General features: G+C 38.9%; 1 protein-coding gene across 50 annotated transcripts in view; it reads right to left on the reverse strand.

Moving 5' to 3' along the window:
* Positions 1-26,766, reverse strand: part of RIMS2 (regulating synaptic membrane exocytosis 2) — a 484,966-nt gene that overhangs the window by 258,225 nt on the left and 199,975 nt on the right. For all 50 annotated transcript variants that reach the window (XM_056332919.1, XM_056332910.1, XM_056332929.1 and 47 more), the window contains one exon: positions 22,594-23,519. In XM_056332919.1, coding sequence (XP_056188894.1) covers positions 22,594-23,519 — 926 coding nt within the window. The remainder of the gene's footprint in view (positions 1-22,593; positions 23,520-26,766) is intronic.

The following is a 26,766-nucleotide window of genomic DNA, read 5'->3' on the forward strand; positions in this document are numbered from 1 at the left end:
AGGTGTTATCGATGTCAATAGCAATAACTGATAGATTTATTTTTCTGTGAAAGCAAACCCTTTATCAAAGCCCCACAGCTGTGTTGCTCCTGCAACAGTGAAATTAAAGTAGTACCTTTACCCATGTTATTCCTGTCCTAATAATAGGTGTCATCTACAGAGTCAAAGGGAACAAGGTTGATGTGCTGGTTTAGATTATGATCTGATAAACTTCATTAGAAAGACATCTACTTGCACTTTAACCCACTACCCTGCAGGAGGCTAGCACCATTAGCAGATATGCACAGAGCCAAAGCAGTTTCTCAGCTTTGCAGACAGAACTGAATTTTTCTGCACTGAAGGCTAGTGATGTTCCACAGTAAGGGTGAGGGAGGCAGAAGAGATGGAGCTGAAGATGAGAGTGAGAGTACATTCAGAGCCAAGTTTGTTGTTCCCATATCCCCCAGGCCACAGCTGTCACTGCAGCTTGAGGAGATTGCTCAGCAACCACTGCACCAAACACTAACCTCTCTTGCAGCAGCAACAGCAAGCTCAGCATGCAAAATAATCAACCGGGCAATTTCACCGACCCTGATTATCCTGGGCTGCTGCCTAATTAAATTAGTCCTGAAACCCATCCAGGACATGATCTACAGAGTCAGCTGCAAAGTCCTACATTCTTACTTCTTCTACCACCTCTGCCAAAGATGCACGAACAAGCCCTCAATTCGAAAGGGCATAATTGTATTTATGCAGACTGAGATCATGCTAGTAAAACCAGCCACTCTATTGAGCTTATTATCAGTCACACTAACATGTGGAGCGGGCTGTTGAGCTGGGGTTGGGAAATGCCCCTCTCATTCAGAGTACAGCAGGGGCTAGCACTTAGTGCTGTGGATACATTCAAGTGCTAATTATACTTATTTGCATCTTGTTAACAATTCAAGCCAATCCAGGTAACAAAATACCTCAGTCTTAGAGACACAGAACATTCTGATCTTTTTAGCAAACTTCAAATTCTTGGTGCCACATTTATTTTAACAGTCTCAGTATGTTACTTCTACATGAAAAGGCCTTGCAGAGGATATGATGAAGTTTATTGAGTAACTATAGCGTACCTAAATTCTAATTTTTGCTTTGGTTCATTGCAAGTACTTTAGGATAGAGAATACCTTTACAAACCATTCCAGCTTCTGCTCCTTCAGGCTGGTGTTACCTGATGCATCTCAAAAATTACTACAGTTGCTCACACTTTCAGGAAGGTACGTAAATTCAGCACAAACCCTCCCTGGCATCAACCTGCAACAGGATCTCATCTGCCCCCAAAAGCCTAGCACTCATCCTGCAAGAGATGGGAAGAGACTTTTTCTCTGTTTCTCACCCCACCCCACCAGTGAGTATGCTGGGGATGCACAAGAAGTTAGTAGGGGACACAGGTGGGACAGCTGGCACCAACTGACCAAACAGATACCCCATACCATACAACATTGTGCTCAGCAATAAAAGCTTGGGGAGAAGAAAAATGTGAAAGAACACAAATTCTTCTGAAGCCAAGAGCAAAAATACTTCGTCTGTTCTCACTCTGACAAATGCATTCCTCAAGAAATGGATGACAAAATCTAGCTCTTTTCTTCCTTTGAGACTTGGCTTTCACAGTTACCATAAATTGCATTTTTTCCCCTTTTAAATATTATTTGAACATGTTAACTCAAATTATTACAGGTTTTAGACTTGCATGTAGGAAAATACGATATTGAACTTCAAGCAGCTACAAATTAAAGAATTCCAAGTAAATTTCCAATTTTCAAATATATAATAAAACTTTAATGAGTAATTTATTAAGTCTAATTTTAGAATCCATATATTCTCCTTGTGTAGTTCTAGGAATGCCTCCCCTTACTGATTTAAAATTCACTAAACATACTTTTCTAATAAAATGAATAGTTAAATCATAGCATCATATAACATATTCTTTTATCGCTTGAATGATAATGATAGACATAGCCATTGTTCTCTGGCTTCTTGGACCCTCATCTTAAATAGCAGGAAAGTACTTAATCTAAATGCAATTGGTTTTGAAATTTTCTTCCAATAAAACCTGTCATTCTCTTTTTTATAGATCTTTTCCTATATTAATTTTCTTTTATTTTTAATACTTTAAAAAAAATAATATTAATCTATTTACAGGTTTGCTAGCTTACGACATCTAAGTGACTATATCAAAAACCTAAAGCAAACCAGCCAGTTCATATGTAGTACATAACAAAGCATATTCTCAAACAGAAATTTAATTCTTTAATTAAAACACAAGGTTATATTCTCTGCTCATGTCTTCACATCTTTTAAATTCAAAACTCCTCATATTAAAAGTTGGGAAAGACATCTAGCTAAACTTCAGAGCTAAGCAGTTAGGGGATCTGTTTAGTGATCAAACTAATATTTTATCTTTTTAGTTAGGCTGAGTCCTCATAGTCAGTAATGAAGATCCAAACTTAATAAGATGAAGTTTTGCCATTTGCAGCAATCTTAGGAGCCCCGATCACATATAGGTAGAAGTATTGTTCTCTGTTTCTGTTCCCACGCAGTCTTAGGCAAATGCAGAAACTTATGCTTTATGACTAATACCAGTGACATTACCAGGATGATTTAAAAAGCATGAAATGAAGCCTCTATATCTTTAAAGATGAAGGTTTAAAACACATGCAAGGCTAGATGAATGTCTGGAATCTAAATCCTCACCTCAAATGACAACAGAAATCATCTACTGAAATGAACTATTAAGAGATATCATAGATTCTTGTCTCTCCACATGAACACTGGATACCTTTCAAGAAATGCCCTTTGATCAAACACAAGATGTTCTTCAGTCATACAAGTTATTGAGCTCAATAACAAAGTAACAGCATGACACTGAATGGACTGTGATAAATAGCCAGCTGCATTAGATGTTGTAATGGTAATTATTCATTCTAAATTCTGTGTGATATAAAATTGGTTTAGAAAAAACAACAGAATTACTACACAAATACTAAAGCAGAGCTTTCCTGCTCAGTAAAGCACTGTCAGTTGACCAAGTTAGACTCTAGACAGCAATATATTAGTTCTATTGCAATAGTACCTAAAAGCAGCAGTCAAGGATTAGGGGCCTCTTGAGTATGCCTCAGCCTGTAATATGGAAATGCAGCTACCACTTTATGCTTATGTTTTTATCATAAATAGTTCACAAGTACATGATCTGATAGGGCTGTCTAGTTCAGCAAAATCTGCTTTATTTTTACAGGGAATATAATAGCCAAAGCATTTGGTGGATTATGCTACATAATACCAAATTTAAACCTCTAATAGGCAGGCCAGATCCCTGGCCTTGAAAAAGACCTACTGTGCACTCCTAAGCCATCAAAGCGGGCTTAGCTAGCCATCTGATGAATTGGCCAGTGTGAGAACATTTGAGAGTAGTGTAGAAATGAAAATGCCAGGTACTTGGCATATACTTGTGGAACCCAAATATTTCTGTACCACAGCAAGGCTTACCCAATAAAGTATAAACTGGAGAGGCAAAAGCATATCTACCTTTCCAATTAACACTAGGACATCACAAGCTGATTTGAGACAGTATAATTGCACCTGTGCAACTGTTACACTGCAACTGTATCTGCCGTGAGTCACACTGAGCCTATCTACCCTGTCCCTCAAGAACAGCAGAGCTTTAGGGAGCTGTTCTATATGTAACTTCAGTTACATATTAAATAAACAAATACAATAAGTGAAGATCTACAAATGAATACAGATCCAAAGCTTAAAATGGAGGGGGAAATGCAAATCCATCAATTTATCTTCTGCAATTCATTGAATTCCTTTGCATTATTCACTATTAGACAATCCTTTTCAAAATTATTTACAAACCTTCATGACAAATATGATTTTAGAAGATTTTCCAACTGTACTAGCTGTTCTCATACAAGGATAAATCTTTAATAACTTCCCCTGTTGCAGCAGCAAAGTTTTCAAAGGGAAGCTGGTGAAAAAACATCCTGCTAGAAGGATCCAAACAGCAACAAAACCTCAGAAAACTATAAAGCAGCAAAAAGAAGAATGGTTAAATATATTAACAAACTAAAAGGATACTGAATTGCTTTTCATAGAATGCAATACCTGAAGTTCTGCTTTATGAGCTTGCTAATCCCATTGCTTTAATCTAAGAAGGACCATGTCATGGTGAACAGGAGAGACGGTTTCTGTGGCTTGTTATTGCCATAGAAATCACTTAATAATGCTGTTTAGTGCATCTGTACCAGATGCCTTGACTGCAGGAATTTAACCAAGGAACAATATTTTCACAAGTCAAAATAAATTATGATAATGATCTTTATTAAATTGCAGAAAGTACCACCTGAAAAATATTTAACGTATTATAACTCCTCCACACCAATATAAGGAGTAGCCTGGTTTAAGCACAGGTCCACAATAACCTGTTCCACAGGGAACAAAACATTAACACACAGCTTTGGCTGAAAAAGCTACTTTTGGAGAGGGTATTATACTATTTTCATTTAACACAACAAGAAATTACTATAGAGCTCTCACTCAAATCTCTTTAATCATTTGGTATAACTTCTTGTTTGGAGCATATTTCAACTTGTCAGAAAGGATCTATCATCAACTGTACAAAGAGAAGGAGAAGTGTTTAGCTTCTCTTGAAGTATTATGGGTGAATGAATCTCATTTTGTTCTGCACATTTCTTCATTCCTCAATCTCAACTTCCCATTAAGCACAAGGCATTTTGAATATTGTAACAATTCCTAATATGAAAAAACCTTATAGCAGGGGCTGGAGTCAGGTAAAAGCAATACTTGTTCAAGACCACTAAGGAAATGGGGCCCTACAAGAGTATGCTTATTGTAGAAACCCTGGACCAGCTGTTCAGTTCAGATAATTATAGTGACAATAAGGGAGTTAGATACCTTGGTCAATAAAACATTTTGCTCTTCTTCGGAATAGTTAGGAGAAACAGAAAGGCACTAGGCTAAAAGTTTCTTCTACTTTAAAAAACAAGTACTTGAGAAAAGCAGAGCAAGTAGGATAAAAGAAAGAACTAAATAAATAATGGATTTATGTACTTGCAGAACATCACAATAAACTAATTTTAATAAAAATTGTATCACCTCTCTTCAGTTATATTCTCTAGGTGTTTAATCTTTTTGGTGTTAGTATTCAAATAATAATAATGACAAACCACACAGGGAAAAGAACAAGAAACGCAAATACAGTTATAAAATCAAGTGCTCAAAAACCTGAGAAATGGCACAGTTAATAATACCAATCCCAGTCTCATTACGAGCTCCAGATTCCCCCTTGGCTAGCACTAGCCCTCCCCTCTTTCTCCGCTCTCAGCTCCCCAGCCCCAGCCTGCCCTCACCAGAGTCAGCAGCCCCCTCTCACTCCTACAGACTTCCGTCTCACGCCTCTACTCCCAGGGACAGTTTCTCCATCTCCTGTTTCTGCCACAGAATTCTTGTTCTAGTTTAGTGCTTTTCCCCTTGAAATTACATTTAGTCCATTTTCTAAGTCATCTGTTTTTCTTTCCCAGGGTCAGCAGGACGTGGAAGATATGACAAGAATACAAAATCTGTGGTCTTTCTTTTGTGCTTCCATACTGCCTTGGTCCAGAGCTGCTACAGGGAAAATCCTCTTGTGTCTATGAGTACCAAGGAGAAAACTAGTTAACAGTTCCTTAGGAAAGGTCCCTATATATTGTTGTTATACGCAGGAGCTTCAACAAGCTCAGTAGACCGACCGATAATAGCAACTGAATACTAACAATTCTCTCCTACACCCACGTGAACTGTGACCTTTGTTCAGGTCAACTGTGCCAGTTTTCAGTGACATGAAATGCACACCCCCAGAATGAAGGTGATGCACCACTTCAAATTAGTGTCTGAATGTTTTAACACGGACAAAATGACATTTTCCTCTGGACTCACCCTTCAAAATAGTTGGATTGCTTTTTCTGAATTGTAACTTTTTTAAAAAAAAATCAGCCTGCAGCACAAATCCAGCAAGGAAAACTGCAGCACAAACAGCCTAGTCTCACTGAGATAGAAAACACAGATAAAATAATCTCCAACTTGGAAGTCTGAGGAAGTCTTAATGTCAGGGAGTGTTACAACCTGTTTTTTAACAAGCCCAGGTAACCTGCAAAATTATCTATAAATAGCAAGTAAATTATATAATTACAATGGACTTTCATGGTACTTCTTACAGTACATTTTACTGTTGCCAATTAAAAGCCAACTTCAGCTTCACTCAGCTCTGTAAAATGCTCAGTGATGTGATTGCGCAGTCACTGAAGGTCATTGCCTTCACAGGGTGATGGGATTTCACACTCACACTACACAAATGTAAATGGCTCAAAGAGGTAGGGCACTGTGTACAAGTCTCTTTCCAGATATTTAAAAAGAACAAAGCTGTTGACTAAGCACTCTGTGCTCTCACTGAATTTCATAGGCACACTGAGACTTTAGCACTTCTGAAAAATAAACCTTTTATCTTCCCGTGTGATGCATGTTGTCTAGTCATCTGATCTACCGTGAAGTGAATACAAGGAAGGTGTTAATGCTAGCAAATCAGAATGGTAATGTTTTACACCCACTTTTCAGTCACTTTGTACAGATAAAAAGGGTGTGGAGCAACAGAAAATCAGGATCAGAGAATGATGAAAGGGAATCATGTAAACATGCCTTGTATATCTATTTTTACTGCATTTTTCCTTTCTTACAGAAAACTATCAGTGAAAAAGGCAACAGCATTTAGCATATGATACATTTTTTCTGGTATGAAGTTTTCAATAACCATGTATCTTTGTGAACTTAACTTATAGCAGTAACACAAAGTATTGCCATTTTCATAGATGCGTTTTCTGATCTTATAAAGGTGCCATAACAGATTCTTATTTGCCCAAGCTTACTACTTAGCGAAGTCATCTTCTTCCAGAGGCCAGGGCTGAAAAGCCGCTTATCTCACAGGGTATCTGTACACCAGTAGTCAGCCTCTGTAGTAATGAGGACATAGGCACAGCACTCGGCACAGACTCACCACGTGAATATTTAGCCAGGCTCTCAGCAGTCAGCATTCTCTGCAGCTCCAGCTCTATCGGTAATTTAACTACCACCCTCAAAACCTCATCTGTCAAGGTGAGCTGCAGTCACACTTCAGACTACACTGCAGCCCTATCTTTAGAGAAGATATGTGGTTTCAATTTTAGTAAAATAGGAGTTCCAGGAGGCTTTTACCTACTCTATCATCTCTCAAGGTGTCACATGCATCACCCTTTAAAATCTGCACTTTTGCCTATGAAGTTGCCAGTGTGGATTGAAAGTCAAACTATTATTTATTGCTTAGTGCAAATGTCGTTCATTAGAAAGCTGAGTTATCTGACAGCTCATTGTCACTGGACATGGTTGTCTCATTCCTCTTCTTCATGCTGCTCCCAGCAGTGTGACTGTGCTCTTTTGTGACAGTTCTGGTAACAGTGCAAAACACCACAGTAATTCCTCAGGTCACTAAAGTGACAGAAAAGTATTCATTTGTTGTAACAGTTTAGTTTTGTACCAGCATAGTGACCTAAACTGGCTTGCTAAAAGTGATGTAAATATTGGACTTGGCCCAGATCAGCGAGCGTGAGAGCAGATGAGGAATGGGGCTTTCATTCACAATGGTAATGAGCTGCTGGCTCACCACAGCTCACCTTCCTGAACCACGCTTGAAGACAAAAACTTGTGCGCTCTTGTTTGCTCACAGCTTAAAGTGAGACACTAGCACTCCTTGTCTTCTCAGCTTTTAACAAGGACTAAAATGGTTCAGCCACTTTATTTCCCTTAGTTTTCAAAATAATTTTATAATTTTACAATTAAATTCCTGGGTTTGAATGGATTTATTTTTTTCTTGCAATACTGCATACACAGAACAAATAGCAGAAAACCTGCTGCAGCTAGCCTTAGTTATTCTGAATGACATCTATGAAGATTTCAACCACCAACCAGCCTTGGCTTTTTTAGCGACTGGTATGAGGCAGTGGATTAGGTATGTCTGAAAACACAGAACTTTCAGCCTCATAAATAAATTTTCTACACTGAACAGAAAACAGTAGCCTTTTAAATTGTTCTCAGATGATTAGTCTGCAGTTCAAACGTAACTGGTGGCCCTCATCAGTCAAAACCTTTCAAGAACAAATTCACTTCCTTCAACTCACCAATATGCTAGCTTAAAAAAATGCCTTTTGTTGTAATTTTGTTCTTTGGAGTGTATTAAAATTGCAGTATGAAAACAGAACAGGAAGATTTTCAAAAGAACTCAGCTTTTAGCAACTCGCAGTATGAACAGACCAGAGCTTAGAAAAAATTTTAGATCCAAAGTATAAAATGCAGAAAAAATGTTAAAATTCTTAAAAATTATAAAATGAAATGAAAAATACTGTATATGGTCCCTTCTTAGATAGGGTATCACGTAGTATCTAGACATCCTGCATAATGCATCACTAAGCCTTTCCTTGTTAATATAGATGTATATAAAAGTGTCCTATAAATACATGACAGTAAATAGTCATGGAGATTTGCGATGAAAATTTTTATTTTATTCTTATTTAGATTATGTAACTAATGTCCATATATTTCCATTTTCCAAGTAAACAGATTATATAACTATGGCCCTAAAAGATATTCACAATCTAAATGTTCGGAAAGCCTGAAAGTGTAAGCACAGGAACTAGTTATAGAATGTTTCTCAGGAATACCACTGATCAAAGTACATTTCAATAAGAATTGCTATCTTCAATCTGGTCTAAACTTCAGTGTGTGACACAGGTATTTTTTATGTATGGATTTGTTCAGTTCATCTGTCTTTACACATCTCAAAAGAATATCTTAACATAGAGAATATAGAGAACAATGCTGCATGTATACAGGCTGTTAAGCTCACTTTTCTATTGAAACAGCAAAGACATAAACCAGAACTCGCATTACCACACACCCTTCTTTCACAACCTACATCTGAATGCTCACAAATGCTTCTCAAACTTTCCTTTACAATAAGTTACTTGATCAATGAGCTGAAATGGAGAAATCAGATATGTGTGACTTCCCACAGTACATGTGACAATTTAGCAAGTTAAATACTAATTTGAAATAAGCTGTTTTAAAAGTCTCTTCAAGTCTGAAAGCCTGGAAGTGCTGCAGCATAATCAATCAAATCACTGCTTGAACTGCATGGCTTCACAAAAAAATAAGGAAGGAAAAAAACCAATGTACAAGAAAGATAAAAAATTCAGTAAGGGGAAAAAGCACCATTGAATAAAGATTTTGGTGGGCTATACAAAACGAGAGCAGGCTGCTGTGCAAATAATGGCAGTCTTGCCACAAGGAACAGTCAAATTTTTACGTGATCTCTCTGCATTTTCCCCTCTCTCTTTTACCCTGTAATGGTTCTTTTACCATGTAACAATACCCACCCATAATCATCTACCAGAAGACTGCAGACTTGCTTGTCTTTTACACATCTGTATGTTCCAAAAGGTAACTATTTTAACAGTACAACATGACACATTTTATCAAAAATATTTTCAGAAATCAATTATAATTTATATTTTTCAAATGTTTTCACATTTCAAAGCCATGTAGAGAATTTTATAATTTAAAAAGCAATGATTTATAGCCAAGAACAAACAATGCTGGGCTAAACATTATTCTTGTTTTCTCTGTGCAATAGTCTTTAACCTTTCCATGACAAATAGGATTAGTTCAACAGAAAAGGTGAAAATGTTAGCACATGTGTCAGCATAAAACTTCACTCTTAGAAGAGATGTAGGTACTTTGTATCCCAAGGCAAAACAAATTTGTCAGTGGAATTTTACAACAGAACCACTAAGCACCAATTTGATAGACTGCAATGACCCAATTCTCTTCAACCAGTTTTACGTAATATTTTCTCAATTTTCAGAAAAGTCATTATCATTACACCACATTTTTTCTATCTTTCCCCTAAAATTAGGATTTTAATATCAATAATATCAATATCAAAACAGTGGACCATCACAGGAGAAAGGCATTAATGATCCCTTGAAATTAATGAAAGACACCCAAAATTTCAAAACACATTTATAGAGTTTAAGTTAAATGTTACTGTTAGAGAAAGTTGGCTAGAATTTTCACTAATAGGGTGAAATTTGTTTCCTAAATCAATAATCAGATTCCTAGGAAGGTGGTATGATTTTCAAAGGTACTTATCATTGAGCAGGCTGATTTTCACTGATGGGGTGGTGGGGAGATGCGGTGTTTCATCCTTTTGAAAAACTCAGCCACCCGAGGGCTCTGAATGAAGTGGGCACAGGTTTCTGTAGGACTGTAGCTGTGACGGTTCCTGCCCTAAGCTGCCTGCCTCACCCCTCACGCTTTTGCTGTTGCCCTTGTCACAGGACCAGCTTCAATGTTGCATAGCAGCCCCTGAACAGCTGTAGTTGAAATTACAGCCAGACCCATTAAAGGACACAGAGATTGGTGCCACTTTACCTAGATTATTCATGCCAAATATTTCTGGTGCCTAGACTGTGAATTGCAATGGATGAGGCTTGGAAGAGGAGAGAATTGGGAAAAGATGGAAAGGATATGCTTTCCTTTGGCAAACATATGCTTCCAGCTGTCAGATTTGACAACATACAATTTAATCTCAAGCAGCTTCTGTGACTAACTTCAGGTCTTGGATGGCACATTTTGGGGTAGCCTGGGACAACAGGGCTAAAGAACAGAATATCCTAGGAATCCAGTTTCCAGGTGAATGACATATATACAGCCTATTCTGCTTATTCCCCTTCCACTTCTGTTTCTCTACTTCTTCCCTTGTGATCATCCTGTCTTTAATGAAATACACATAAAAATAACAGCAGAACAAGAAAGATGCTTACATTTTTAAAGAAAATGTAAACAAAAGCATAGCATATTATCGATAGAATACTCCCAACTAAAAAATAATTTTGTTAATTAATTAAAAATATTTGGCAACACTCATTTTATTTTCTGATAGGTAATTGGGGTAGTAGCAAAATTACCTGCAGAACCACTTTAAATATGTCATAGAAAAGTACTAACATAATTTAAAACGGCACTGAGTCTAACCCTGTCATTAGTTCTGTGACAGATAGCTTTGAGTGTTTTGTTCTACTGGAAGAATAATGGTTTCATCAAAGTATGAAGAAATTATAATTTCAAAAATACATGTTCCATGTATCCTGGAGACATTACATGTCTTTTTTTTTTTGCTGACATTATTTCTGCTTTCTGGGATTCCTCTGTGAACAGACTACAAATATCACAGTATTTACCTAAATGTTCTGAAAACTTCAGAGAAAAATTCCATGATGCCTTTTTATTCTATCATGGCATTGTAAAGAACTGAAACATTTTATATGGAATCCAGCACGTCTTCATTTTGGCTTATCTCTGCCAAATCCATACAAATTAGTAGCACTTATTTCTGATACAACACTCAGACCACAAGTCCCAAATTTCTAACTTAGTTAAACTGAATTTTTGATTAGAAATAAGTGAATCAGGTTGGATAAGATGAGAACTACCTCCATAGGAAGCCTTGCATTTATTAGGATGAGAGCTCCTTTCCAAGCATGGATAGTTATCCCCTTTTTGCTATTTACAGTAAAACGCTAATAAATATTTATTGAGTTTATTCAGCAAATATTCCAGCTGCCAAGATGTAAAAGGATAGTAGGAAATTATTTTGAAACTACAAAACAAGTTTCTTTTGGTTTCTACTTATATTTGAAAAAGATAAAAAAAGTGCTCAGAGAAAGCAGTAATGCCCTTTATGATTTAAGATTGGTTACTCAGACAATTCAATGCTTACAGTTTCAACTTAAAAAAAAAAAAAAAAGAAAGATACATCTTTACCTTCAGAACAGACAATTTTAACAATTTCCAGGGCAAAATACATCTTGTCATTAGTGTTAAAAACATGGAGTTAAACTGAGGAGAAGTTCCACTGACAAAAACTTCCCTTAACTTATAAATATTAAACATCATGTTTTTCTACTAATAATCAACTTAATCTTATATGGAACCATAAATAACCACAACTAATGCACTAAAATAATAATAATTCATAGTTCTTCCAATTCATAATATCAGGAGAGAATTAATCTGGTGTCCACACAACACTGCTGCTACAGCTGTAGTTCCAGCAAAGTCCCAGAATAAAAGGAAAAATGATTAAAGAATTACAGTTTTAATGGTTTGTGTACATTTGCATATAGAAGGTTCAGACTGTAATTTAATCAAGGTTTTAATCAATAAAATTGGGTGTTCGACTTTTTTGTTGGAATCAAACTGCTAAGAAATCATTCATGTTCATTTTACTTATGAGAAAATATTCTATCTTCTCTGACTGTTACATGAATATATTTCTTCTTCCTTACTACAGCAAATCCTTATCTATCCTCAGATTCTGATGAGGCATAATCAGTTACATACATATTTTCAGCATGCATTATAATATCTACGAAGACATTCAATATCATTTTATCAAATATTAATATTTACCATTTTTTTGCCTAATATAGTGCTACGCAAAAAAGTTTCCTGGCTTGATGCAGTGTGTACCTGCCTGAATGCTTCTGCCAGCAGAGTGAAAGGAGTGATATAAGGATGTGAATATGCAGCCAAGAATTGGGAAAAGGCAGGGCTCTTTCTGTGAGGGATATTATTGGCTTATGCCAAGTTTAAGTGAGCGTAAATTTGAAATACTATGCAGTAGATTCCTCTAAATGCAGCAGAAGATCACATCTTTTCCCTTTATCTTCTAAGGAACAAAGTGTCTCATTAGGAGAAGGTTTGGCAAAAATATAAAAAAGCATTCTTTACTATTAGAAATCTCTGCAACTCTAAACATTCTAGTTCTGTTACCATCTATCCATCTATGACAAATACTTTTGTAGGAAAACTCTATTAAAAATATTAATATTTGTAAGTAGTAAGAAACTTCTCATTCAATGTTGTTAAGAAGTACTTTAAAAGCAGTGATTTGTTTATTGCTTAAACATATGAGGAAAGTGTAATATTTCTTATCTCTCAATATTCCTTGTCTTTGCACTTAAAATAGAGGCAGTTCAGAGAAAGCTGAGTGGAAAAAAGGAAAATTAAATAGAAAAACAGAATTCTGAATTTTCAGACAAACTCTTTAAACATTAAAATCACATTTCCCTTACATAGGATGTAGAGGTCTGTATGGAACAAAAAAAAAAATGTTTCTTTATAAATGCAAAACATAACCTCTTACACTGCCATGTTAGGTGCAATAATAAGAAATTTTGTGAGTCAAATGTGGCTTCTAATAAAACATGTCAAACATTCCAGTATTTTTAAATATTCAATTATTTTCATTATGACCATTCAAAATTTTGTACTTTGAATTCTAAGATATCTTCATGCTGAAACGGTGTGGAATTTCAAAGTCTCTTGTGTTCAAGTCAAGTGCTGCAGCTCAGTCCTAAAATTTTGCCTTCTAGTATAATTTGTTCCAGAGAAGTTAGACTTTCAGGAACTCTCTAACCTGAATGAAGCAAATTTTAGAAACAATGACCTCATTCTGATCTAATTTAGCTCAGTGTAACTTTGAAGCCAAAGTTGTTGAAGCTCTATGAAAATGACACAAGTAAGATTGAAATCAGGTCCCTTAGCTCTTCAAATTTAAAAGTGAGAGCACTGGGACGGTATCCCACTTGCTTGGCATCTCTGTTCATGTAAGACATGCACTATTCTTGCAGTAGCACTCAGAAAGTTTGCTTTCTGCTCCTCACACCATCAGCTACCATACATTTTTAACTTGTGATGAATATATTGCTACCAAACAGACTTTATTCTCTGTGGAAAAATAACTGTATCTCTACCACATTGGTTTCAGTATTGCAATAAATGAGCAAGTTCTGCAAGCTGTTTTAGACATGGGACCTTTTTAGCCTGTATAATGAAAAAGTGCGGTTATTCATATTTTTGTAAATGACCATAACACAGCCAAGTCAAGGTTATATATCCATGTTTTCAATGCACTTAGTGACAAAGAACAGTGTATTAACCCCTTGTCCTGCACACACACATTTCTGCTCACACAGCCTGCATTCTGCAGCTTTCAGTCAACCAACACAGGGATGCTAAAGTATATAAGACTATCGGAGTCTTCCTATCCACGTTATGTTCGGGGTGTTGGTCAACAGCCAGCTGAACATGAACCACCAGTGTGCCCAGATGGCCAAGAAGGCAAACAGCGTCCTGGTCTGTATCAGAAACAGTGTGGCCAGCAGGACCAGGGCAGTGATCGTCCCCCTGTACTTGGCACTGGTGAGGCCGCACCTCGAATGCTGTGTTCAGTTTGGAGCCCCTCACTGCAAGAGGGACATTGAGGTGCTGGAGTGTGTTCAAAGAAGGGCAACAAAGCTGGTGAAGAGTCTAAGGAACAAGTCTTATAGGGAGTGGCTGAGGAAACTGGGGTTGTTTAGTCTGGAAAGGAGGAGGCTCAGTGGAGACCTTATTGCTCTCTACAGCTACCTGAAAGGAGGTTGTAGCAAGGTGCAGGTACGTCTCTTCTCCCAGGTGACAGGCAATACAACAACTGGAAACAGTCTCAAGTTGCACCAGGGGAGGTTTAGATTGGATATTAGGAAAAATTTCTTCACGAGCATTGTTGTCGAGCATTGGAACAGCCTGCCTAGGGAAGTGATTGAGTCACCATCCCTGATGGCAGTTAAAAGACAGAGATTTGGCGCTGAGGGACATGGTTTAGTGGTGGACTTGGCAGTCTTCGGTTAATGGTTCAACTTGATAATCTTAACAGTCTCTGCTAACCTAAATGATTCTGTGATTCTACACATATGAGTTTTTTGAAAATAAAAATGGGCATCTATCTAGCTTTCATGTTTTAATAAAAAAAAACAGTGAAAGCAAGCACTATACGTAAGAACTGCACCTCTGGTACAACACAGACACATTTGCCTTTCCCACCACAGATTCCACCCACATCAGATGTCAGCCACCATCTGTGCAAACAGATACTTCTCACAGGGTGCTCTGCAAGGTGGCTGGGAGCATGGTATGTGTGTATGCCTGAACTGTTTACCACCATTGGAAAATCTACTATGTCCTACTTTATACTTAGAGCAAATTAGAGCAATATTTAGAGCTATCACGTGCCTAGATTTCCTTGAATGAATTCTCTTTTTCCATGTAGAGATGAACTCTTGCTGGAACCCTGGCATTTGAGAGATTTGTGAAGAATTGTAGGACATTCAGGACCCCCAAATATCTGGGGAAGGAGCAAAAGGAACCCCAGCTCCAGCATAGGCCACCTCTCCATTGCCTATGTTTTGAGTGGGGGTACAACAGCCCCAGAGAGCACTGGCTCTCCTGAGTGTGGCTGTGGCAAGTCTCTTCAAAGTGGCACTTTGGTGGACTGCCGGTGTGACGGTATTGCCACAAGGAATATATGGGCAGTGGTAGCATCTGATTTTCTAACTGCCTGGAAGGCCTGTAGACACACAAAACAAGCTTGTATCACTCTGCTTCACATCTACTTCATGCTGGCTGAAAAATTATGGAGGCCCTTTCAAACCTGCCCTAAGGCCTATTCCTTACCATTGCACTGACAAACATCTAACTAAAAAAGGCAAATAAAAAATACTTCAATATTCCCTCAAAACAGAAAACACTCAAATTGGACAAGTAATGGAGATAGCTTGGCCTAACTTGCACACCACAGAAAACATAATTTTGTCTAGGGCTTTGTAGGCACCATGGTTCAATGTTCAATTTTATTGCAATTAACACAACTGTTCTTACAAACCATGTTTCTGGGAGATTGAAACTGAACCAAGTAAACTGACATGGTTTTGAGAAAGAATTGGTGAAATGAACAATCTAGAACATTTAAAAATTAGTCATTATGGTCTTTACATTTACTGATTGAGGATCCATTTTATTGCCATTTAAAATTTATGATTTCATAAAAGCACTGGCATTTCAATAAATTTATTTTGCTAACATTTAAAGCAATTTTGTTCTTTCAGTATTAGGGAAAATACCTAATATTTGCTCCAAAACACACAGTTACCTTCTTTTTTTCCCTCTCTGCAATGCGTATTTCCTAACACAGACAGGGAATCCTGCTGTGGAGATACAGCCTTGCACTATCTGCTACCCTGATCTCTAGGACTGGCAACAAGTGCTGCAAATGGAGACACTGTCTTTGCAGTTTCAGAAACCTGGTATTCACATCAAGAGTAAAGAAAGGTCCCTTAGATAACTTGCAAAAAGTCTTGGGAGCTTCAGAAAATTTCAGATAGCACAATAAGTAAGAATTGTTCATGTTCTATGCACATAAAAAGGCAGAGGCCATCTGGTAAATTACTACTCGGTTATGTCACTAAAGACAGTTCTAACAGGTATTAAGACTTGCACAAAATTCAATCTGTAAAATATATCTAATCCTGGCACAACCTAAATTACTAGAAAACACATTTATAATCTCAGTTACGTCCATTTAACACTCTTGTCATGCATTGTTTCCTGATCTTTTAAAGAAAGAACTGGTCTGTCGCACCACTGGCTCCTCACCATAGTCCTGCACTTCTCACCTAACCAAACCCCCATCGGCACTTCAGGTCAGTGCTGCCAGGCCCATGCTCCTTGCTCAGGGAGGCCCAGTCACTCTTTGCCAAGGCTCCCAAGCCCAGTGCAGCCCTCCTCCTGTCCTCTCTGGGAGCCCTTTTCCCAACCATTCACCATCTCTCCCAAACTGCTGCTTCAGCTTCTCAGCCAATCTCAGAATCTTCTAAACTACCTACTGCTCAGGAAGCTCCAGTTCTCACATTCCAGTTATCTTTATCAGATCTGTTTTCTTCATTTTATCTTGTTCTTCCCAAACTACAGGTGACCGGTTTAGCCTACTTATCTAACAGTTTTGCTCTCCCCTCTTCTTCTTCAGACTCAGTTTTCATCTCAATCCGCTGGTTTCCAGCCACCCAATGACATTTTGTTTTGCAGTTCCTAAACCTCTTCCCCTTGTCAGCTCATCCTCCTGACTCCCATTCCAATATGCCAGTCCTCAGCCTAGTCTATGACCTGAATTTTCCCGTCCAAATATAGTTACATTACAAAAACTATGCAGTATCTTAAGAATCTAGCTCTTCCCTTCTGCAGATGAATCTCCATCTACAATGCTATGGCACCATGCCCATGTTTCACATGGCTGTCTACTGGGTGCCTGACTATCATCTGAGTGTTCATCAGCTTGCTCTCCTCAGTTTCGCTTGTCCCCCATAGAGAGGAGGCAGTAGTATTCCAAGGCAATGGTTTCTCTGGGCATTACCAGAAACATGCAGAAAAAATAATGTTGCCTTGTCCCCTCCCTGAAAACAATCAGATTACATTTTTTAAAATCAAGCTAAAAATTACCTTAAAGCAGACAGCTACTGAAATGAGATCACACCCAAATACTTGAAGTCACAAGCAGCCAGTAATAATGGATGCTCTTCCCAGAGCTCTAAATCCAGCAGCTGGTTCACGTCTCTGTTGGACTTGTAAAGTGAAATAGCTATCTTCATTTTGTATGCATATATATGTACCAACCATATAAATGTATCATTACATTTCACTTTGGAGATAAGCTTCAAAAGGCAAACTTTCAGCCCTTTTAAAGAGCATGTGACAATACTTCTTCCTACACTTTCAGATAATTCATAATTTTCTGACTACTTTCTTAAAATTAATGTCAGGGACTTGTGAAATCTCAGAAATAATTCAGCAAACAGCTAATCCTGCAGCTCAGACCCAGACTGCTCCTCACAGCTGAGCAGTTGTTAATATTTATTTGCAGAATCTGTGAAAAGATATGGGTACTCCATAGAAAAAGAGATGGAGAACAAATTATACTCCTCTTTTAGATAACTCGTTATTACTGCATCCAGTTTCTCACTCTAACATTGCCACCCTTCATCACTCCAAGGCCAAATGTTTTATATTTAGCATTATATCTTTGGCCAAACGGGCATATGTGGCTTAAAAGGACAGCTGAGAAATCCTCAGGTCTGGGGAGCTTTTGAAGGACAGAAAGCAAGTAATTTGGGGAGGAGGAGAAACCCATTTTTATAGAAGGCATTTAAAATAATTAACTATTTTATCAATTAAGGAAATAATGCATTGCAATACCAGGAAGACTGAAGGGGGTTTATGTGCTGAATTCCCTTTGGCAGTATTCACTGAGAAATCACTTGCTTATAGGGAGTCTGAGTGCAGGCTGGTTTACATGGCAAGAGAAATACATGAAAATAAGAAGAATGAGGTAGGACTTTGTGGGTGCAACCATAGCAGCTGTGAAGGCTGGGTCCACATGGTGAGACACATTCTTTCTCTTCATCCTAGCAGATGTCTTATCTTCTCCCCCATGCCTAGCAGAAGCCAAGTTTCCCAAATCCATTCAAATACTTTTCTGGAGCTTTCACTGCAGAGGTTAAAGAGTGGGGGGCAAGTATGAATGGGGCAGATTGGGATCAAATAATGTGACCAAGGATGCTGAGGCTGGCACCTGCTGACTCTGCCTCGAGGTACAAGTGTTACTTCCAGGATGGCTGCCTGTTCTATACATGGTCACTGCCTCCCAGGCCATCAGCAAGGGCAGAAACAGGACCCTTAAGCTACAGGCTGGAAGCAGGCACAGTCAGAAGTGGTCAGACCTCTTTCCCAGTTCAAGCAGTTGTTCTGCTCCTCTATGAAAAACAAGGCTGTGAAGCACACCTGTTCCAGCCACAGCCCACCACTGGGCCGTGCTGACATAGCTACACTCCATACGTCCTGAAAACTGCTTACAGTAATTCAGTCAAGATTAACAAAACATAAAAGAGAGCGTTTTTTTCCTGTAAAATTTTACAAGCTTCATTCATTCACTTATAAAATACATGTTCAATTTAGCTTCATTCACTACCTCAGAAAACAGTGCAGACATGATTTGAACGTTACTATCAACTATTGTTATCAATAACTGTTTGTTTTGACTGTTAAAATACAAACTTAAGTGAAAGTGATAAATTATGTAAGATTATGATGACGACAGAGAATCTACACTGTTTGTATAGTAAGTTTTAAACTCCGTTGTGGGTGATGCAATGGTCAGAGGACATCTTGGATGTAGTGATCATGAGATGGTAGTTTTTGAGAAGTAAGGAGAGGAGTCAGCAGAACTGCTACCTTGGAATTCTGAAGTACAGACTTTGGCCTGTTTAAGAGCCTGGTTGACAGAGTCCCTTGGGAGGTAGTTCTGAAGAGCCAAGGGGTCTATGAAGGCTGGATATTTCTCAAGGAGGTAATCCTGAAGGCACAGGAGCAGGCTGATCCCATGTGCCCAAAGACGAGCCAGCAGAGAAGACAACAGGTCTGGCTGAACAGAGAGCTTTGGCTGGAACTCAGGGAAAAAAGGAGACTTGACTTTTGAAAGCAGGGGCAGGCAGCTCAGGAGGGACTGTAAGGAAGTCATAAGGTTATGCAGGGTGAAGATTAGAGAGGCAAAAGCCCAGCTAGAACTCGGGCTGGCCACTGCCACAAAAGATAACAAAAAATGTTTATACAAATACATTAGAAACAAAAGGACGGCCAAGGAGAATTTGCATCCTTTATTGGTTGCAGCGGGGAAAACGTTGCCATGAAGGATGAGGAAAAGGCTGAGGTACTTAATGCCATCTTTGCCTCAGTCTTTAATAGCAAGACCAGTTGTTCTCTGCGTACCTAGCCCCCTGAACTGGAAGACAGACTGGGATCAGAAGGAAACTCCCATAATCCAAGGGGAAAGGGTCAGCAACCTGCTGATTCACTTGGACACACGCAAGTCTGTGGGCCAGACGGGATCCTCCCAAGGGTACTGAGGGAGCTGCTCTCCATTATTTATCAACAGTCCTGGCTAACCAGGGAGGTCCCAGAAGACTGGAGGTTAGCCAGTGTGGCACCCATCTACAAGAAGGGCAGGAAGGAGGGTCTGGGGAACTAGAGGCCTGTCAGCCTGACCTCGGTGCCCGGGAAGGTTGTGGAGCAGATCATCATGAGAGCCATCATGTGTCACATACAGGACAACCAGGAGATCAGGCCCAGCCGGCATGGGTTTGTGAAAGGCAGGTCCTGCTTGACAAACCCGTTCTCCTTCTGTGACAAGGTGCCCCATTTAGTGGATGAAGGAAAGGCTGCTGACATTGTCTACCTAGACTTCAGTAAAAGCCTTTGACACCGTCTCCCACAGCACTGTCATGGAGAAACTGGCTGCTCATGGCTTCGATGGATATACTATTCCATGACTAGAAAAATGGCTGGCTGGCTGAGCCCAAAGAATGGTGGTGAATGGAGTTACATCCAGCTGGTGGCTGGTCACAAGTGCTGTTCTCCAGGGCTCAGTGCTGGGGCCAGTTCTGTTCAATATCTTCATCAATGATCTCTAGAAGGGGATTGAGTGCACCCTCAGTAAGTTTGTAGACAACACCAAGTTGCAGGGCAGTGTTGCTCTGCTGGAGGGCAAGAAGGCTCTGCAGAGGGTTCTGGACATGCTGGATTGACGGACTGAGGCCAGTTGTATGAGGTTCAACAAGGAGAAGTCCCAGTCCCTGCGCTTGGATCACAGCAGCCCCACGCAGTGCTGCAGGCTTGGGGAAGAGCAGCTGGGAAGCTGCCTGGGGGAAAAGGACCTGGAGGTGCTGGTTGACAGCCAGCTGAACATGACCCAGCAGTGTGCTCAACCGGGCCAACAGCATCTCAGCTTGTATCCAAAATAATGTGGCCACTGGGACATGGGAAGTGATCATCCCCTGTACTCAGCACTGTTAAGGCTGCACCACAAATACTCAACTCAAACTGAACTCAAAGTGTGTTCAGTTTGGAGGCCCTCACTTACAACAAATGGAGGTGTTGGAGTGTGTTCAAAGAACCAGCACAACAAAGCTGGGGAAGGGTCTAAGGAACAAGTCTTATAGGGAGTGGCTGAGGAAACTGGGGTTGTTTAGTCTGGAAAGGAGGAGGCTCAGTGGAGACCTTATTGCTCTCTACAGCTACCTGAAAGGAGGTTGTAGCAAGGTGCAGGTACGTCTCTTCTCCCAGGTGACAGGCAATACAACAACTGGAAACAGTCTCAAGTTGCACCAGGGGAGGTTTAGATTGGATATTAGGAAAAATTTCTTCACGAGCATTGTTGTCGAGCATTGGAACAGCCTGCCTAAGGAAGTGATTGAGTCACCATCCCTGATGGCAGTTAAAAGACAGAGATTTGGCGCTGAGGGACATGGTTTAGTGGTGGACTTGGCAGTCTTCGGTTAATGGTTCAACTTGATAATCTTAACAGTCTCTGCTAACCTAAATGATTCTGTGATTCTAAATGTATGTGGTTTATATGTTATATGTACAAAAAAAAAATAGTGTTCGCATATCATTCAGTGTATTATGTTTCCTATGCTGAGTTTCATTAAACTACTTCCCATGTATTGATTGGGTGTATTTTCCTCACATTTGCTACTAAGAAGAAAATTGCACACACCCTGAAGTTGGTAAAATCTTTTCTACTCATCAGGCAAAGTAATGGGGTCAAGGTTTCATCATGTTTCACTAACTCTAACTACTAGAACCAATTATTCAGCAATATAAATAACAAACAGTAGCAAATTTTCTTAACCAAATCCACATCAGCAAATGAACATTCATGAGAATTGCACTAGCATAAGAATAATACAGGTCATAACTGTTGTAGTTTAGACCAACGACATACATGAAGGTAAGCGAACTAATATTATTAATTTGATTCAGTTTAAACTAATGTTCCCTGATGCTTTCATATTTAAGACACGCATTACCTTTGGCTAGGTTGAGAATCATTTCAATTACTCAGCTTTTCTTTCAGACAATGGAGTAACTCCAACACCATGAATCCTAAAAAGCACTAAAACCAAAAAGCACCATAGCCCCACAGCAAAAAGAAACGTCCATTGGTATAAAATGTATTTAAATTTGTTTAAAGCCTTTAACAGGTTAACTTCATACACACAGGGTTTTTTGAAGACGACATGCTTCTTTACCTGCAGCAGCCAGCATGTAACAGGCATAAGCTCTGTATCATGTGTTCTAGTTAATTCAACAGAAATGCGGTCATGCGCCCACACTTGATCCAGATCAAATATGCACTCATTGTGATCCAGGAGTACGCAAATCAGGTATTAATGTACATGAAACCATGGCCTTATATGACAGCCCAGCTTTAGATACTTTGCAGATTTAATTAAGTTTTTTCAGTAGGCATGTTTTTTCCTTTAACATATCCAAATGCTTCTAGTAGCTGTGATGTTCTTTTCCATGTAAATCATTACATTTAGATTAAGTAAATGAAACACAAAATCAGAAGAAAACAAGCCCCATCACAGCAACCTTGAGTCGCCTGTGAAGCCTTGTAGATTTGTGGTTGCAATCAATTCTAATAGGTGAAATAAACATACAATGGAATGGAAACTGAAACATATACTGAAACAGTCAAAAAATTAGAAATCTTACCTTTTTCACTAACACTTTCGCTTTCAATCTCTACATCATCACAGCTCGTATACTCTGGAGTGGATGCCAATTCTTCTTCTGAGCTGCTTAATGAAACCTGGCGCATTTTACCTCCCTTTTTTGTTTTATGGGGCTTTGGTGGTGGAGGTCTGACAGATTCAGACTGGTCTGAGCTGAGTGAATCATTCCGTAACATGGTCTCCATTTTTTCACGTTTTGTTTTCCTTACAGCAGAATTGGGATCCAAATGGTGCTGTTTCCTTAATGAATCAGAGCGCCTCATGTCTGGTCGTTCCAGAGGAATCGGACTCCTCCTAGGTGTAGGAGGGCTATGATTTGTGGTCCTCTGACGATTGGGACTTGGTCCCTGAGCCTCTCGAGTTCTTTCCATAGAGTATGAACGTTGATTTTCCATGGCAGCCCTGCGCTCAGACACTGATCTTTGTCTTGATGGTCGTTCCATCCTCAGCATAGACATCCGAGAATCTTCCAACTCTGTATTTGCCAATGAGACATCACTATGTCTCCGTTCATGACGTGCTCGGGACACTTCAGCATGGATACGCATTTGTTCCTCATATGGTTGCGGTTTGACTGGATAACGAGCCAAATTAGGATCACTTCGGTACCGTGCCTGGTATTCCTCTTCCCTCCTCTGCCTTTCATATTCTTCCCTGCTTTGTGCATCTTCCTCTTCTACCGGATACTCCTTGGAACGTCTGCGACTCCTTCTGTTGGAATCTCTATAATCACCCAGTTCAGGTTCTTCATATAACTGAGGTCCACGCTGAGACCGCCTATCTGAATAATCTGATGGTGACCTGGGCATCGCACTGTCTGATGTAGCATACTGTGAGTATTCGTCTCTCTCGTCCCTTTGGTCGTATCTTCTGTTCTGTTCTCTTGATATTGATGGGCTTCTTTTCCTAAATAATCATGACAAGACAGAAGAAAGAGAATTTTGTCAACATATCCTGTAGCACAAATGTACAGTTAATGCTAATTAAATTATAGTGGATCAGCTGATGGAAAAAAAAATCAACTCATTGCATTTCTTTGTGAATGTGCTTACACCTTTTCCGTACTAAATTAAAGAAAACATGTCATGCTACAAATCTGTCTACGGTGCACAGGTTAAATCAAAAAAAGCTTTAAAGGAAAAATACTAATACAACATTATAAAATATAGAACACAATACTTACACTGCTTTGTAGTCATAACTGCTTTACAAGTACCAAAATTTTATAATCCTTTGTAATATTTTTACAGCAATGTAACTTGACCGTATACTTCTATTTCAGAGGGGTTTATAATCACTATGGAAATTAAGGCTAGATGGATCATTCAGTTAGTTTGATCTTTTAGCAGCCATTATTGCTTAAAAACATACATTTCAGTTCCCACAAAACTAAAATGTGTGCCAAGGGCAGAACACAGGACAGACAAAGACCCAGTGGCAGCACTTGTCTGAACCAGAAAACCAAACTTTTTTTGTGTTGCATAAAAAGGAAAGAAGCTTCAAAGTCCTGCCTGTCTGACATGACAAAAATATATAGGGATGTCAACAGTATTAGTCCAAGCATCTGAGCAAGACACACCAACCAGATACCAGAATGGAATTTGTGTACCACATTAAGCATTGACTCTTTGTCATAGAAGATATCTAGCCATAGACAACTTCTGAGGCTTCACAGGAAAGTAAAAAAAGAACTATCCACAGATATTCTTTCCTGACACTGACAAATTATTGACTGAAGCATGTGACTTTATTATATGCAATGTTTTATTAGAGGATGTGTCTGGAATATATTACGAACTTTATATGTTCTGTTTGTTTGATACAACATTGTTTGCCACTTGATTAGAAGGGATTGGTTAAATAGGGAGTAGTGATTCACAGGCAAAAAACAAACTGGAGCTTCAGATCTGAAGCTCTTTCCTTTACCAATCCTAACAGGGTAACAAGCATTTTAAATGCTACTTCCAGACATGTCCAGATTTGTATTTAGTTTTTGACCCCAGATGAATCTGAAGGAGATACCTGCAGGAAACCGGAGCAAAGATCCCAGATGTGGATAAAAAAGACTAAGAGTTGGGCCTTCTCTGAGATAAGATAGATCAGCTAAAGCTTTAAGTAAGGAAAATAAGTATGTAAACCTATTTTTGTTTTATCAGCCTTTTTCTCTTATACTTAGTCCTACCTTGTAATTAAGATCCTTTTGAAAATGTTTTCTACCCTCACAAATGGCCACTAAACCTGAAGGGCAGCCTTGCAGGCAGCAAACAGGAGATCCTACCTTGTGTTGGGAAGGATGGGATAAAGGAAAGCAAAGGCACAGCCCTGTTGCCACAGTTGTCTTAGAAGGGATAAGGAAAGGAAAGTCTTCAACTTAGTTAAGGGGAGAAGGAAAACCAGGCCCTCCTTGGTGTCCAGAAAAGTAGGAAGAACTCTGCCTAGCTAGCAGTAGAGAAAACGCACTGTCACAGCCAGAAAGGAAATGTGGTCTCTGCTCAGCAAGGGAAAACTGCAACTGTCTGAGCAGAGTGTGCACAGGGGGCTGACTGGCAAATTGTCATCCCGTCTTAGGTACCATACAGACTCTTTAAAATGTGCTTGAAAGATTTGGACCCAGTCTTACCTTGTAAATATTAAAGTACTTTAGCCTTACAATGGCATCTGCAAAAGTGGAAACTAATTCAATCTTGCAAAAATACAACACTTCCTGTGAAGCATGACAAGTAATATAAGCATCATTTGGATGCCTGTTTGCTTAGGTGAAGCTCAGATGTCCTATGTGTCTTATTAGTGTCATGTTAGTACCAGCACAAAACATAACCTCTGTAAGTTTAACAAAATCTCTATGGATTCTGCTACTGGGGACTCAAGTTGAATTGTTCTAATGTGACATAAACAGAGTTTTGTAAGTCTAAAACCAGAATGGCCAACGGGAACAGACAATTAGGACAACAGAACCAGCAGTACACAGAGAGACTGGAGAGACAAAGAAGTTTTCATTAAGACAACAAAAATTAGATGCAGAAACTTACTTTAAAGAAGATACATATTTTTCATTTAAATTTCATCAGCTGATGAAAAATATGCCACATCCTAAAATAAGTTGTTCCAATAGCAAATTACCTATGTTGCTGAAAATTTCTGCCATGCTTTTAATAAAAATGTGCCTAATTTCCCCTCCCCAGTTCTGTCCCCCATATAAGCAAAATCTTTTTACTCTGTGCAAATCCAACTGGAATAAATGGCACTTAACAGATACGGCATTCATCCATGTCAATCTCATTGCAAGATTTGAGACAAATATGTGTACACATACTCTACTGTTAATACTTACACTGTGTATACTCAGTCTATATTACATATGGATCAAGTTGTATTCACAGCTGCAGATTTTTGCAGAGATTTGATCCTCCAAGACATCAAAACATTCCAATGAGTATGGTTTATAGGATCAACTCCATCATGAACTATGTAACACACAAAACCATACAGAATCTGGTTTGACAAATCTCACACGTGCCTTGGAGCAGACTAAGTGTACACATTCTTCAGGATTAAACACCTGCATATGTGTCTCTATAGTAATATAAACAACAGAATAGTAAGAAATGTTTTAGCTACATACAGGTGATTATATATACACACATGTGCCTCTGTGTGTGCATATATATGACTCCATGTCAGTGTCCTCATATGGACACAAATAGTAGTAGACAACCCTCTTCTGGCAATATTGCTGCTATAAAGTCATGGGGGGCACGGCTCAGGGGATGAAATAGATGGAATTTCTGTATGAGTAAAAATGCTCATTGTAGACTTTTTGCTGAGGGTATCATCTGAGGAACTGGCACAGGATTTACTAAAAAAATCAGCCTTTTTTCTAGCCTGAACTATGTTAATGAGAAGAGGATGTGCCAATTTAGCACTATATTTTTATACACCTTGCACAAACATTTTCTAACCTTTCTCTTACATTCACCACAAGCAGTCATTGCCTTTCCTCCATTTTCTGGCAAGACATCAATATAGCAATGCCGTCTATGGCTGACAGTAATGCGAGGATCAGCTAGGTCCTCAATCTATTCCAAACTTTCATGAAGGAAAAAACTTTACACAGATGCCCTGCACATGGCAGCTACTAGCCCACATGCAAGAA

This window comes from Falco biarmicus, chromosome 3 (assembly GCF_023638135.1).
Source record: "Falco biarmicus isolate bFalBia1 chromosome 3, bFalBia1.pri, whole genome shotgun sequence".
In the NCBI taxonomy this organism is placed as follows: domain Eukaryota; kingdom Metazoa; phylum Chordata; class Aves; order Falconiformes; family Falconidae; genus Falco; species Falco biarmicus.